Source organism: Bidens hawaiensis, unplaced genomic scaffold (genome assembly GCF_021521415.1).
Source record: "Bidens hawaiensis isolate Kalapana, Puna unplaced genomic scaffold, B.hawaiensis_p1.1 tig00039165_1, whole genome shotgun sequence".
NCBI lineage: Eukaryota > Viridiplantae > Streptophyta > Magnoliopsida > Asterales > Asteraceae > Bidens > Bidens hawaiensis.
This window is the reverse complement of record NW_027496899.1, coordinates 103,149-118,177: the sequence shown is the minus strand read 5'-3', so window position 1 is coordinate 118,177 and position 15,029 is coordinate 103,149. Positions and strand designations below refer to the sequence as shown.

At 36.8% G+C, this 15,029-nt stretch overlaps 3 protein-coding genes across 4 annotated transcripts; 1 reads left to right on the top strand and 2 right to left on the bottom strand.

Annotated features, from left to right (window-relative positions):
• The first annotated feature begins 3,855 nt into the window (after positions 1-3,855).
• On the top strand, positions 3,856-6,863 carry LOC143591069 (uncharacterized). Of its 2 annotated transcripts, none has more exons than XM_077071385.1 (8): positions 3,856-4,384; positions 4,944-5,043; positions 5,122-5,178; positions 5,554-5,671; positions 6,229-6,311; positions 6,412-6,473; positions 6,543-6,624; positions 6,707-6,863. In XM_077071385.1, the coding sequence occupies exons 1-8, from the start codon at positions 4,146-4,148 to the stop codon at positions 6,764-6,766; spliced, it is 801 nt and encodes a 266-aa protein (XP_076927500.1). In that variant the 5' UTR covers positions 3,856-4,145; the 3' UTR covers positions 6,767-6,863. The 2 variants fall into 2 exon arrangements, with proteins under 2 accessions (XP_076927500.1, XP_076927499.1); XM_077071384.1 differs by having other exon boundaries at positions 3,857-4,384; positions 5,506-5,671.
• A 1,078-nt stretch (positions 6,864-7,941) lies between these two features.
• On the bottom strand, positions 7,942-9,222 carry LOC143591067 (putative late blight resistance protein homolog R1B-16). Its single transcript, XM_077071382.1, has one exon. The coding sequence runs from the start codon at positions 9,220-9,222 to the stop codon at positions 7,942-7,944; it is 1,281 nt and encodes a 426-aa protein (XP_076927497.1).
• Positions 9,223-12,220: 2,998 nt separating this feature from the next.
• LOC143591066 (putative late blight resistance protein homolog R1B-16) lies at positions 12,221-14,346 on the bottom strand. The gene is made up of 2 exons (XM_077071381.1): positions 13,384-14,346; positions 12,221-13,319 (listed from the first exon to the last, which is right to left on the bottom strand). The coding sequence occupies exons 1-2, from the start codon at positions 14,151-14,153 to the stop codon at positions 12,221-12,223; spliced, it is 1,869 nt and encodes a 622-aa protein (XP_076927496.1). The 5' UTR covers positions 14,154-14,346.
• Between the last annotated feature and the right edge of the window lie 683 nt (positions 14,347-15,029).

Genomic DNA, 15,029 nt, shown 5'->3' with positions numbered 1-15,029 from the left:
AGTTGCCCAGTTGCAGGCGAAGTTGTCCAGATCAGCCGCTGTTCGGTTTCTGACCAGCATTTCGAGCGATTTTAACACCCTTGCTATGGTTCAACATCACCCACTACGCTTCCCGACCATTTTCGGTCGCTTATACACTAAAAAGCTTGGATCTTTAAACTTCAAAGATCAAGAATCATACCTTTTTGAGCTTGTTATGATCTCGTTTAACTTGTTAACACACTAATCGCTCTCTCTCTCTCGGATCTGCCCGGTTCTTCCCTTGGTCCGGCCGGCGAAGTGTGGTGTGTGGTGTGTGTGTTTTTCTTTTTGGAGTATTAGAAAATGAAAGGAATGAAAGATATCTTGGGTTTAGGGGATATTTATATCCCTTATATCCCATTCTCATTTAACCCATCTCAATTAATCTAAATCCATGATCCGCTCCTTACCCGATATTAATTAATAACACGAAATCACTAAACATAGCTTTCTTTATTCATCATTAAAATTTTAGGATGTTACACAAGAGAAGTCCTATAAATAATAAATAAAACAAATATAATAAAAATTATAGACAAAAACAAATCAAATAAAAAGAAAAAAAAATAGGGAATAGATAACTCAAGAGACTCGTAAATTACGAGCTATTTGTAGAAGTGGCATATTATTAACTTTCGTACGAGATGCAACCCCTAAGCCACATGATGGCTGTAGACCCTCCAGCTAAAGCAATTGCAGCAGTTCCAGCACCGTTGACTTTTAAACCTGTTGTAACGTCTTTAAAAGTTTTCATTTTAGTTTATTAATTGGAAGCAAGATTTCGATTCTTGAAAGCGAGTTAAGTGACTCTTCTAACAATCGGGGAAGTATTTGCCCTTGCTTTAGTTGATCCGAAAGCAGGTAGTTTGATATGGTCTGAATTATGCATATTATATATATATATATATATATATATATATATATTTTATATATATATATATATATATATATATATATATATATATATATATATATATATATATATATATATATCTCCTACACTTTTGATTATATTTAGGGTTGTTTTATTAATTTATTGACGTTTCTGGTTCATATTGAAATTTTAAAAATTTTAAAGAGGTAACTAGCTAAAACATATATTTTTACTAAATTTGAGACCGACGAACGTAACTTTTAACCACACCAAAGTTGAATTCATTGAATATTATTTTATGTTGGTTTTAATTTATTTTAGATATGAAGACTTGGAGCCAGACATCAAAAGATATAAAGAATGAATTAGTTATGGGCTTCAAAGTATTTATGGACCAAGATCTTAGGGTGGAGTGCTGGAGTATGGCTCAAGTTTCGTTATTTTTGGAAAATAGTAAAACCCTATCATTCCATATATTATAAAAAGAAAAAAAAAAGGAATTAGGGGAAGAGGGGTCCGTCCCCGTTGTGTGGCGGACGGAAGATCGAAACAAGAAAAAAAAGAAGCAGCCTAGCTGCTGAAGAAACTCACGACACAAAAAGTTAAAAAGGAAAAAGAGAATTAATATACAAGCAAGCAGGTAGCTGAATTAATTTAATCAGGCTAGTAGCTCAATAATATTTATTTTCTTTTACGATGAACCGTAATTCGTATATTATTTTTGTTTCATCAATTATTATGAGCGGCTAGACTGTGAAACTGCCTGGGTTTGGATGAATACTTTGTTAGACTCGTTTTATTTTCGGTTTTGGATTGTTTATTGATTGGTTCATGCTTTGGTAAAACTTTTTATTGTCTTTGGTTTGCGTATTTGGTATTAATTTATGATTATTTTATTGTTCCATATGCGTCTTTGTGAACGTCTTTCATGTATGGATGCGAATTAGGTTGTTTACTGTGTGTTTACAACTAGTTTATGGTTTATTGTTAACGTTTACTATAGGAACGGTAATTGAGAGTTTAGAGATACCTTATATTCTGCCACTTGAGAGACCGGGAGGTAATTAAGTGTCGACTGTTTTGGTGTTTTGTGGGTTTGGGTGGTGATTGCACGGGAGTGAGTTGCCCTGATTTCTTTAGATTCTTACAGATCCGAATTATAACCGAATTTAATAATAATACCCCTTTACGCTTTAGGGCATATTGTGATTAGAGAGACCGGGAGGTGATTTAATCTTTGGGTACCTTAGCATAGTTAGGTAAGGTGAGACCGGGAGGTGATCCGAACCATTAAACCGTTGAGCTTTACATGATATTTAGGGTTCTTATGTATTGTTGGTGAGACCGGGAGGTGATCTAGCATACTTTAGTTATGCCTGAAGTTTCATATTTTTAGAATCCGGTTACCGATCATAAATCCAATTCCGAGAGTTTACGAGTTTACTAGTAGTATTCCTTACCTAGGTAGTTGTTTCCCCTATATAAGTTTCGTTCCAATTTTGTTTCCGTGTCAGTCTTAGTTTAAGTATATTTAGTTTATATTTAATAATAAAAAAACCCAAAAAAATCAGTTAAATCAATTTACTTAAGTTTTAGTCAGAGTCTAGTTTAGGTGTTGCTAGTGTCCTGTGGGTTCGACATCCGGACTTCATTAGGCTTTACTACAGTCGATAGGTGCACTTGCCTGTCTAGTGGTCTAGCATCAGGTTAGTCTAGATTTATAAATTAAAACTAGAGTGTCTAAGTTAGGTTAGGTTTTATAAACCAAGTTTCAGCACATCATAGTTCAGTTCCTGACCTCGACTCATTCCCTTTAGTTTTGAAGTGAAAGCACGGTTACGGGTTTCCTTTTGCATCAACATTGGCGATTGATTTATCCTTCTCATTCGGTCTATATCGAATGACCTTCTTTTTTGCTCTGCCTGCTATTGACTACATTGTCTCACCAAATAATGTTTTCTCATATCATAGAGGAAAGAAAGATGGGCCAAATCATGCAGGTGGAAATTTCCATCCATTATTTCCAATTTGGAAAGAAAGTTTTCCTTTTTTCTTCTTTCTTTTTCTTCTTTTCCCTTCCTTTCTTTTCTTTAACGAAGCTAGGGAAGACAACAAATATTTTCTTTCCTTCCTTTCCTTTATGTTGTGTTCCCGAGTTTACTTGATGAAAGAATGGAAAGGAAAAGAAACTATTTCCATTTCTTTCCGTTCTCTCCCATGTCATTTCTATCCCTTCATTTTCTTTTCCTTTTCATTTTCAATTTAATTCCTTCGATTTTGGAAGGAAACAATTTACTCTTCTTTTTCTCTATCTTTCCATTTCTTTCTCCCCTTTAACAAGGAAAGGAAAGAAAAACATTTCCATTCATTTCATTTCATTTATTTTCTTTTCCTTTCCCCCCATCCAATTCCTTCCAAAATGGAAAGAAATAATTTGTACTACAAAACCCCCAACTTTCCTTTCTTTTCTTTTTCAAATAAAACTCAGGAACATACTTTTTCTTCTTTCCTTTCTTAAATGAAATTCGAGAACACAAGCTTCCCTATCTTTCCCTCCCTTTCGTTTCCTTTCCTTCATTAAGTTGAACTCACAAACAGTTACTGAAATTGGGAACACACCATCATCTACTTTCCTTTCTTTTCCTTAAAAAAATACTGGAACACAATCATCTCTTTCTTACTTTCCTTTCTTTTCTTAAATTGAACTCTGAAACCCAACATAAGACTATTAGCACTTAACCACTTGACACACACACCTTTGTTTTAGCCTCTTGTTTTTTATTTATAAAAAAGAACACCTTTTATTTATGGTGGTTGGTAGAATGGTGACAATAATGTGTCACTTTTTGCTAAATCCCATGATACACAACTAGTCCTACATTTTTACAAAAAGCTCAACACAGATCATATAATAAAATAAATACAAACTGAAAATCAACAAGGCGCCAACAGCAACCAACCAATCACAGCTTCTCACTCATCAAGTGGATTCATTCATTTCAACCCACCACTCAATTAATATAATTATTATTATTATTTCATTCTAGGGTTTCAAATTCAAATTAGGCGAATTCAATTCCACCCACAATTCACTGATTCAATCGGCTATTCTTCAATTAAGCTGATTCTGGTATCAATGATATCAACGGATTGTTCAATTGTTCATCTATTCGATCCAATTTCAGAATCTAGGGTTTCGAAATGTGCGTAATTTTGCAATTGGGTTTGTAATTATACTCGTGTGCACATAATGGATGGTTCTGGTATGAACCAACGAGCTGTATCGGTTCCATTTGGTCAAACGGAGGGTCAATCTGAGATGAATATGATGGAGGATTTGCAGAGATTGAACAGAACAACAAGCTTGAATTTTTCGGGGAGTTCGGGTTGTTCGTCGGTTGAGTCGGTACCCGAGACGAAGCACCGACCAGGTTTGGATGGCGAGTGGTCGGTTGAAGAACAGTATAAGCTTGAACAAGCACTTGTCAAGTATGCCTTTTTATCCAATTGTGTGTTTATTGTGTTTTAATTATTTGGGGTGTACATGGTTCGGTTTGGGTCGGTTTTAGGCTAACGCCGAACCAAAAACCGAAATTTTGGTTTTTGAATTTTTGGAAACCGTTCGGTTTTGGTTTTTTGGTTTTCGAATTGGGCTGGGTTTGGTTTCGGTTTGTTCAGTTTTGCTATTTGAGCTGGAAACTTTTGGCCCATAAAAAAGTGGCCCAAAATAATGAATTTAAGCTTTAAACATGTTGTTAATTAATATCTAGTGATTATTAAAATTGGGCTAAATATATGAGTTAATATTTATTAATTTCATATAAATTACTTAGAACAAAAAAATAAGAAAAATGAAAATCTATAAATTCGGTTCGTTTTGTTTATTAAATGCAAAACCAAAACTGTATTGTAAGTTTGGCTTTTACAATAACATAAAACCAAACAGTCGGTTTTTCTTTTGGTTCAGTTTTTTTTTTTTTGGGTTTCATGCACACCCGTAATTATTATTGTTAACTTATATGTCATTGATCTTGTACAATACATGTAGATATGCGGATGAATCTGGTATGATAAAATATGTCAAGATTGCTTCCACACTGCGTAATAAAACCGTTCGCGATGTTGCAATCAGGTGTAGGTGGATGGGGGTGAGAAAGTTATATCTTCAGTTTTAAACATTATAATGTTACTTATTTGAATTTTTACTGAGATGAGATATTTTTCAGACAAAACGAAGGAAACACGAGGAACGGAATTTGTGGAAAAAGTCAAAAGATAACAAGGTAGACTATTAAAGTATGTTTGAAATATCTGAGGTGGATGTTTTTTTTTTTTAATATTATTTGAATTAATTTAAGTAGTAGTAAGTGCATTAAATGTGAAAATATGGGAACTCTTGTTGTATCCTGGTTAAGTTAGAATAATGCTGTAAACTGGGATGTGTATAAATGGTTGTTAAATATTAGCATTTTATAGGTACTTGGCCACAATTACATGAGATGAGTTTTGCAAGATTTCGAGATAGTAATTAAGAAATTGCTTGTAAGAATTAATGTCTAATACTCTGTTTACATCGTGATTAAATACTTCCTTTCGTTCTACATTTGCAGCGTATTTTTAGTACAACACTCATCATCGAACATCTCATATTAATTCAGGATAAATTGATGGAATCATCCTCAAACCCGAGTGTACCATCAATTCCGAGTATTAATGTGAACCCACTTTCAGTTTTGATGAATCATCGAGTTAGAGGTGATGGTATTCATGTTGATGGTAAGTGTTTAGCTTAGAGCTGTTCAAAAAGCTTGTGGTTTGTTCGAAACTCGCTAAAAATTGGCTCGCATGTAAATGAGCCAAGCTGGCTCAGTCTGTAAACTAGCTGAGTCAGAATCAAGGTTAGCTCAGCTCATGGCTCGCTCGTTTGCTGGCTCGTTGTCTCATTTGTTCCTTGCTTAATATAAAGCCCAAATTTGAATGAAAAAGTAAAAGATTTTAAACTTTCTCGTTTGGCTTGTAAAGCCCAAATTTTAGTATATATAAATTATAACCCTAGTTAACGAAAAATTATAACCCTATGTGTAAAATGTACCAAAAAAATTTAACAAATAAACGAGCCGGCTTTGACGAGTCATGAGGTGGCTCAAGCTCAACATTTCAGCCTGTTAAGATAAAGGAGTCGACTCAGGTCGGCTCAGTTTGTAAACGAGCCGAGTCTGAGCTCACCCTGGTTCAGCTCGGATCGTTTAGAACCTATGTTAGGTCATATTTATTGAAGCTTGTGATGATTTTATACTTTTATTAACATAACAGCATCTTATTTGTTGAAGCAGCATTACGAGGCTCAATAAGGCATCTGGTGGAGCAGAACAGACAACTTCTTGATCAGATCTCAATTAATATCTCTGCACTTAGGGTAAGTAACTGTTCCAATTCTAACAATAAAGAATGGCAACACAAATTAAATTTTGTATGGTTGACTAGTCTTGCTGATGCTTTTCAACATCAATCAACAGCTTCTGGACAATGTTGATCTTATAAGACAGATGAAGAACAATGTTAACGCCATCTTAAACGAGTATGTTAGATTAAATTATATTGATTTTATTTCTGCTTATGGATATGAATTCCACTTTATTTCTTGCAGCATGAGATTCGTGCCCGGGCCACCACTGCCCGTATCGCTAAACGAGGATCTTGCTGATACGATTCTCTCTATTAAAGCTCAGGTGATTAACCTTTAAGTTATTCTTGGTTTTTCAGGAATAATCTATGAAATACTGATATTGTTTTGTGTTTTGTAACTGGCAGGCAATGATGTTCGCCTCATCAGGCGGGATGAATATGAAACAAGAACCAGGGTGTTGGTGAGGGTCGGTTCCTTGCGTTTATAGTTTTCTTCTAGTACAGAAGTAAACCGGCTGTAAAGTCATTGGTCAACAAATGGTCGCCCTCTGACTTTTACTCATCAAGGAAAACTGTTTATATGTTTTGCTATTTTTTTTTGTTTTTTGTTTTTTGTTTTTTTTCTTTAATGAAACTGTATTGATTGCCTATTTGGAACCAAATTCACTTTAAGCAAGCTTGCAGAACTTCATTTTTGAAAAGCTAGAATCTTTAGCTTTGAAACTGTGTTATGAAATATAAGATGTTTTTTTTATCAAATAAAACTATCTGTATTTAGCTATTTATTAAATAATAATATGCTTAGATGGGTGAGGTCTGGATTCTGGATGGCAAAAAGTCCTTTGAATAGGTTTGATTCCAAGTATGACACTAAGTTTGAGTTTCATAAATGAAAATGGTTACAATAAAAGTTATCATAACTTTCTCAGAATTAAGAAAACACCACCAGAGAACAGACTTTGGACAGACAAAGAAATCGCCATGGTTGTAAAATCCCGCCTAGTCACCGATCAATCCCCGATTAACCGTTAGTCGGTACTTCATTGACTAGTCGCCACTCGCCAGTTAATCCTTAGTTGGTCAAAGTTGGTCAAAATTGAAAATTTTACATATAAAAATTTGGTATGTTCATGTATTTTTGAAAAATTACATATAAATTCCAACCCGAATAATTCCTATTAATCTCGATTAATCGCCAAGTCCCTACCCCACCTTCCGACTAGTGCCTAGCGATCAAATTGCCGATGGTAACGTCCAATTTTATCTGTGGGTGAAGTCTTTACCGACACCCGGTGTTTCCACATAATTTAACCGACATCTTTTTATCTTCATTGACGGACAATGTATTCCAGTCCATTCTTCCATTCTGAGTCCTTCAAAAATAGTCTCAGCTCCACCCCCTCAAGATGTGTAGGGAAGATCCATGTCTGCACTTTTAAGAAATAGTTTCCTTCACTCTGTTGCTCTTCCTGAATTTCGACAGCAGATCTTTGTGCACAAAGGTTGCACCCCTTTACCTCAATCACCTCCAATGTTGAAACCTTCCCGAGAGCCTTTGGGATGCTGTAGAGTTCTAAACAGCCATGAACCACTAAACGTTGTAGTGAAATTATCCCTCGAACAAACCCATTGCTTTATGCCTAGACATGCAACTTCAAGACTTTGAGTTTCCGAAACTCAGCATCACCGGTCTCCCATCTTTCTCCGACGCATGCTTGAAATTTTAGTTTTAGAACCTCGAGGTTCGGCAGCCATGCAAAGGTCCACATCTCTTTCCAATCAATCCCAGTATTTGACGTAGTCAATTTCTTAAGCTTTTCAGGAAACATAATAGGATTGCATGATCTCGTTGATTCAGCGTATGGAAATGTATTAAGTAACTTCAACTTTTGAAGGTGCCCCAAAGCGCCTAAATTTGGAAACTCCAGATCGCCTAGCGATGAAATTAAGGGTCCACAAAACCCGAGCTTTTTAAGATTAGGAGTCCTTGAAAATATATCGTGGCAAGATCGAGGCCTTACTTGGGATAAGGTTTGAAGGCTAGCCAACGCACCGGGACTAGGACAACCATCCTCCATAAGGTTTTCCCCAGATTTGATATATAGGTGCCTTAGATTAAAGATATTCCATATGGTTTTTGGTACAACAATATTCTTCTTTGAGGATATTATGAGCATTTGCAGGTTGATAAGTTTAGATATTGACGCATGTGGACTTCCATCATGCACTTGAACGGCTAGATATCTCAGATTAACCATATGTACTGCATCTAAAGGGAATACCGAGATAAGAATAGACTCCAGATCTAAAATCTTAAGGAACTTGTACTTGTCGATATGAATTGATCCACCCTCTTTTAACGATTTTCCTAGCTCCAATGGAAAGCATAGCATCGATGACAGCATGCCATACCTATAATTGTTTGACAGAAAAATTTCCTCCTCCGCTTTTCTCAAACAAAAATCATGCAACAAGTCATGGATGCGACATGTTTTAACTTGGCCATCCGATTTTATTCTTTGAGTCATCAACAGACTTCTCTTGATTAAATCCATCAAGAAATCCTCCGCAACATCCTCCAACATTCTGCTTCTGGTTTCATGTATGAATCCTTGAGCAATCCATAGCCAAGTCAGCTTTGTCACGGAGACTTCATAGTCTTCAGGAAATGCTCCAAAAAAGAGAAAACATGGTCTTAGGCGGGAAGGCAAATGGTTGTAGCTTAAAGCCAGTGAGTCTAAGTATTGTCTTGGATCACTAACCATAAACGAGCGTAAACTTGAAGCAATTTGCTCCCACCAGGCGACTGAAAGGCTGTTTTTCACCAGACCAGCAGCTATAACAATTGCAAGAGGCAAACCTTCGCATTTTCTATTAATCACCCGACCGGATTCCTCCAATCCACGAGGGCATATTCCCATTCTAAACACCTTTTCCAGAAATACGCCCAACTTTCAACTTCAGTACGAAGACGTAAAACATGAGCAGGTCTTGCTGACTGCACATGTAAACTCACATCTATGTCCCGGCTTGTAAATATTACTCGGCTTCCGGTTTTATCATCTGGAAAATACATTTTGAGATCGTTCCAAACCCTATGATCCCATATATCATCAAAGACCACCAAATATTTACGACCCTTTAATTTTCTGTATAACTTTTCCCCCAAATGGTGCTCGCTGATTGTGTATAATTCATCTGTAACAACATTGCTGAAAGAGCTTAATATGCCAAGTAATCTTTCTTCTTATACACTTGAGAAACAGTAGTTCACAAACGAAAGTCGAACTTATACTTAACTAATTCATGGCTGTATAATGTTCTAGCCAAAGTCGTCTTTCCAAGCCCAGCCATTCCTGTAATTGAGATAATTTGAAACTTCTTCGCAGAAGTCGGGGTTAGTTGATCAAGTAGTGTTTCTATTTCTTTATCAAATCCCACCACAGCCTTTTCTTCCTCTACATTTGACTTATATCTAATATTACAGAGTTGTTCACAAATAACTATCATATTGTCAAATATTCCGTTTCTCGGTATATCCGGATCATAAACCTTCGTATCTGTCTTGAAACTCTGTCCAACACTGCTGAGAATATCAGAATAATTTAAAAAATCACCACCTTCGATCACATGACTCGTCAATGTCTCCACCGCGTCTTCCATTTGTTTCAGTAAAGCCAGCACTTGCTCATTTTCATACCCTACCATCATGTCTCTAAGGTAACTCATGAGACCATCAAGAGGTTCGGTCTTCGTTCTCTTGGCATCTGGTGCCTTTTCTCTTCTGAGATGTCAAATGTCGTATAGGATTTGATTAACTTCTTTATGCGAAGACCAAGAGCGTCAGCCATGCTTCTCTCCTGATATAATAACTATATCAGGTTCTGAGGAACACACAAATCCGTCAAGCATTTAACAGATTGTCAATGGAATGTGATTACCTTATCCAATGTACAAATTTTTTAAACTAATAACTTTCAATCTATTATAACTAGAAAAATATAACTCTAAATCTGATTACAAACTCAATTATAATCACAGCTTTGATTAGGTTAGACCATGACTTTGTTGGGTTTCGTAGGCCTTTTGTTTAGGCCCGATTTATTATTTGAAGTCCAAAGGGTAGATGGGTGTAGGGTGGCAAGACCAAAGCCCGGCCCGGTTTTGTTTTCTTGTTCAGTAATTTACAAACCCTAGTTCATTCTCTATTTAAACAACGATATGTGCTTGTAATCCCTTGTCACTCAATAAAGAATACCTAGTTGCCACCTGTGGACGTAGGCCAGTTTAGACCGAACTACGTTAAATCCTCGTGTTCGTTTATTGCTTTCGCGTGCGTGTTCAGTTCGTGTGTTCGTTTAATCCTAACAGACTTGGTACAATTAGAGATGGACTTGAACTCCTAATTAAATAATATATAAAACCTACATGCTTATCTACTAATATAATTAGCAAGGCCTGTAAACGAACCGAAAGTCTGTGAACTATTCATGAACCGTTCTGCGGGAAGTTCATTTATTTAAGGTGTATTGGATTTTATTAATCCAAACTATCATCTTTTGGTCGCTGCCGGTCCTAACTAACGAATTGGCTATAACGATCCCACCTTTTATTATATTTGTTCCTAAAGGTCCGCGACTAACAGAAGGTTAATGCTGTTAATTAGTTGAGAGGGGCTAGTCTCCAATTTAACCAATTGGAGATGGTAAGTTTCCAATTGCAAGATAAACTTGATAATCAAAAGACAAAACAACAAAAGACGTCCTTTATGTTTAAACGTTTTTTTAGTAGGCGTCCTTTTACGAAAGAAATGGCAGAAAACAAACTGTATGTTTCAAATCTTTTTCACGTTATGTCCTTTAGCCCTAACCCAGTTAAATTTTTCAGTTAAATCTGGTAATTTCAACATTTATTTAATGATTAGAAATAAAAACAACAAAAACCAAACTCTCTCTCTCTCTCTCTCTTCTTCATTCCAGATTTCCACCACCATCACCAACCAAAAAACCCATCCCATACCACATACCGGAAAAATCGCCGGATTTGAAGAAGCATACTCAGAAAAAGCAACTTGATAATCTTAACCCAACCCTCAATCACTTGTTTAACAACCTAGCTTCCGGTGGGGTCCAGATTTTGAACCAACTGTTCATCACCTCTAGTACATGGAATGGTTGTTGGTTTATTGAATTTATGTGTTTATAAGCAGCTAGGGTCTGATGGTTACTAGCAGTGGCCGGTGGAGAAGCGGATTTGGGGGTAGGTGAACAGTGACCGCACCGGCGACGACAGTGGTCTTGGTGGGTTTTTTCAATCTTCTTGTGTGGACTTTCTCACCATTTACTCTTCCCTTTGTTTAATTTACCAGCATCTAACAACCCGGAGCCATACAATCTCGCCGGAAAAAAAGCCCCAAATTTCAAACCCTAGTTCCGATTAAGCGGAACCCTAGTGACAAATCTACAGAATTCACAACCTTTAACAGAAAAAAACAAAATCAAACAACAAAAACCATTGTGATTTGTTTGGAAATTTGTTGTCTTGAATCCAAAAGGGTTTATTTTCTTGAATCTAAACCATAGAAATTTGTTTGGAAATTAACGCCAAATAAAGAGAAGGGGAAGAAAGAGGAGTTGATTTATTATGTAGGGAGGTGGCGGCGGTCTAACTCTGCAGTTGATGATGGAGATTTGGTTGGTGATGGTGGTGGTAGAGAAGATGGAGGTGGTGATGGAAGAGAGAGAGGATGGAGTTTTATTTTAAAGTATTTTATCTTTTTAGTTTTCATTATTATTAAATAAATATGAAAATTTACAAAACTACCCTCATGTGCCTTGCATATGATCAGATTTTGTCCGTCGGTTTAATCTTTATCGACACTCAGTTTTTCCAGAGAATTTCACTGACGGTTCTTTATCTTCATTGACGGGTAATGTCAAGGATTCCATTCCATTCCGAGTAATTTAAAAACAGTTTCAGCTCCACGCCCATAAGACTTGTAGGGAAGCCCCATGTGTGGACTTTCAAGAAATAGTTTCCTTCACTATGTTGCTCTTCCTGAATTTCCACTGCAGATCTTTGTGCATAAAGGCTACTCTTTACGTCAATCACCTCCAATGTTGAGACCTTCCCGAGATCCTTTGGGATACTGTTGAGTTCTAAACAACGATGAACCACCAAACATTGTAGTCTTGGGAAATTATCCCTTGAACAAATCCATTGCTTTATGTCCAGATCATGCAACTTCAAGACCTTGAGTTTCTGAAACTCAGCATCACCGGTCTCCCATCTTTCTCCAACGCATACTTGAAACTTCAATTTTAGAACCTCGAGATTAGGCAGCCATGCAAAGGTCCACATCTCTTTCCAATCAATCCCAGTATTTGACAAAGTCAATTTCTTAAGCTTTTCAGGAAACATAATAGGATTGCATGATCTCGTTGCTTTAGGGTACGAAAATGTATTAAGTAACTTCAGTTTTTGAAGGCGCGACAAAGGGCCTAAATTTGGAAATTCCAGATCACCTAGCGATGATATTAAGGGTCCACAAAACCCAAGCTTCCTAAGATTGGGAGTCCTTGAAAATATATTGTGGCAAGATCGAGGACTTACTTGGGATAAGGTTTGAAGGCTAGCCAATGCACTGGGACTAGGACAACCATCCTTCTGTATCACTTGCTCTATAAGGTTTTCCCCGGATTTGATATATAAGTGCCTTAGATTAACCATTTTCCATATGGTTTTTGGTACAACAATACTCTTCCTTGAGGATATTATGAGCATTTGCAGGTTGAAAAGGTTAGATATTGATGCACATGGATTTCCATTATTTGCTTGAATGGCTAGGTATCTCAGATTAATCATATGTACTGCATCTAAGGGGAATATTGAGATAAGAATAGACTCTAGATCCAAGATCTTAAGAAATTTGTATGTGTCGATATGAATTGATCCACCCTCTTGAAGAGATTTTCCTAGCTCCAATGGAAAGCAAAGAATCGATGACAGCGTGCCATACCTGCATATACTTCGGTTGGTAATTCTTATATTTAGTAAGTTCATGTAGAAACACGTGTTAGTACCTATAATTGTTTGACAGAAAAATTTCCTCCTCCGCTTTTCTCAAACAAAAATCATGCAACAAGTCATGGATGCGACATGTTTTAACTTGGCCATCAGACTTGAATTTTTGAGTCATCAACAGACTTCTCTTGATTAAGTCCATCAAGAAATTCTCTGCAACATCCTCCAGCATTCTGCTTCCGGTTTCATGTATGAATCCTTGAGCAATCCATAGCCAAGCTAGCTTTGTCACGGGTATTTCATAGTCCTCAGGAAATGCTCCAAACAAGAGAAAACACGGTCTTAAGTGGGAAGGCATATGGTTGTAGCTTAAAGCTAGTGAGTCTATGTATTGTCTAGGATCACTAACCATAAATGAGCGGAGACTTGCAGCAATTTGTTCCCACCAGGTGGCTGAAAGATTGTTCTTCACCAGACCAGCAGCTATAACAATTGCAAGTGGCAAACCTTCACATTTTCTGTTTATCACCTGTCCAAATTCCTCCAATCCACGAGGGCATATTCCCATTCTAAACACCTTCTTAAATATGTCCCAACTTTCAAGTCCAGTACGAAGACGTAAAACATGAGCCGGTTTTGCAGACGGTACATGTAAACTCATGTCAATGTCACGACAAGTAAATATTACTCGGCTTCCGGTTTTGTCATCTGGGAAATACATTTTGAGATCGTCCCAAACCCTACAATCCCAGATATCATCGAAGACCACCAAATATTTACGACCTTTTAATTTTCTGTATAACTTTTCCCCCAACTGGTGCTCGTTCATTTCGTATAATTCGTCTGGAAGAACATTGTTTAAAAGAGCTTAATATGCCAAGTAACAAATCTTTCTTCAGATATATTTGAGAAACAGTAGTCCACAAACGAAAGTCGAACTTATACTTAACCAATTCATGGTTGTATAGTGTTCTAGCCAAAGTCGTCTTTCCAAGCCCTGCCATTCCTGTAATTGAGATAATCTGAAGCTCACTACTAGAAAATTGAGCAATTGCAACCAAAATTTGCTACCGAAAAAAAATGGTAGCAATTTTAGCGACCGATTAAGCAAATTTGCTTCCGACAAGCGTAGTTACTAGACACGGTAGCTAAGCGGTCGAAATTTTTGCAACCGCTTATTTTCGGTCGCCAAGCCATCAGAGTTTTTGCAACGGATGGATAGACAGTCAGATTTTTTGCAAGCGGTGGATAGACGGTCAGAGTTTTTGCAACCGGATATGCGGTCATAGTTTTCGCAACTGAAGCGGTCGGAGTTTTTACAACCGAGGCTGGCAGTCGCAAATAGTAGTTTTGATTTGCGACCTTCTTAGCGGCGGTTGCAATAGCTTATTATGTATGGAAAAATAAATTGGATTAACCTAGCTATTTGTTCTCCATTGTTTTAATATCGACGTATATAGGAGCACGTGGCCACACTTTTGAACTAACTGATTTCACAATCAATCACCTATTTCACATCGCTCCAGTTTCCGGCGACTTTTATCTTCTAAGACTGATCTCCGGCGGCGACACATTCTTCTTCGATTGAGTTCTGCAAATCTCTTGAGGTCACGCGTTCTTCAATTTCCTAAGAATTTGAGCTAGGAATCAGTACATAGTGGATGATAAACGGAATTGAGGTATGTTAATTTCTAAACCTAATTAT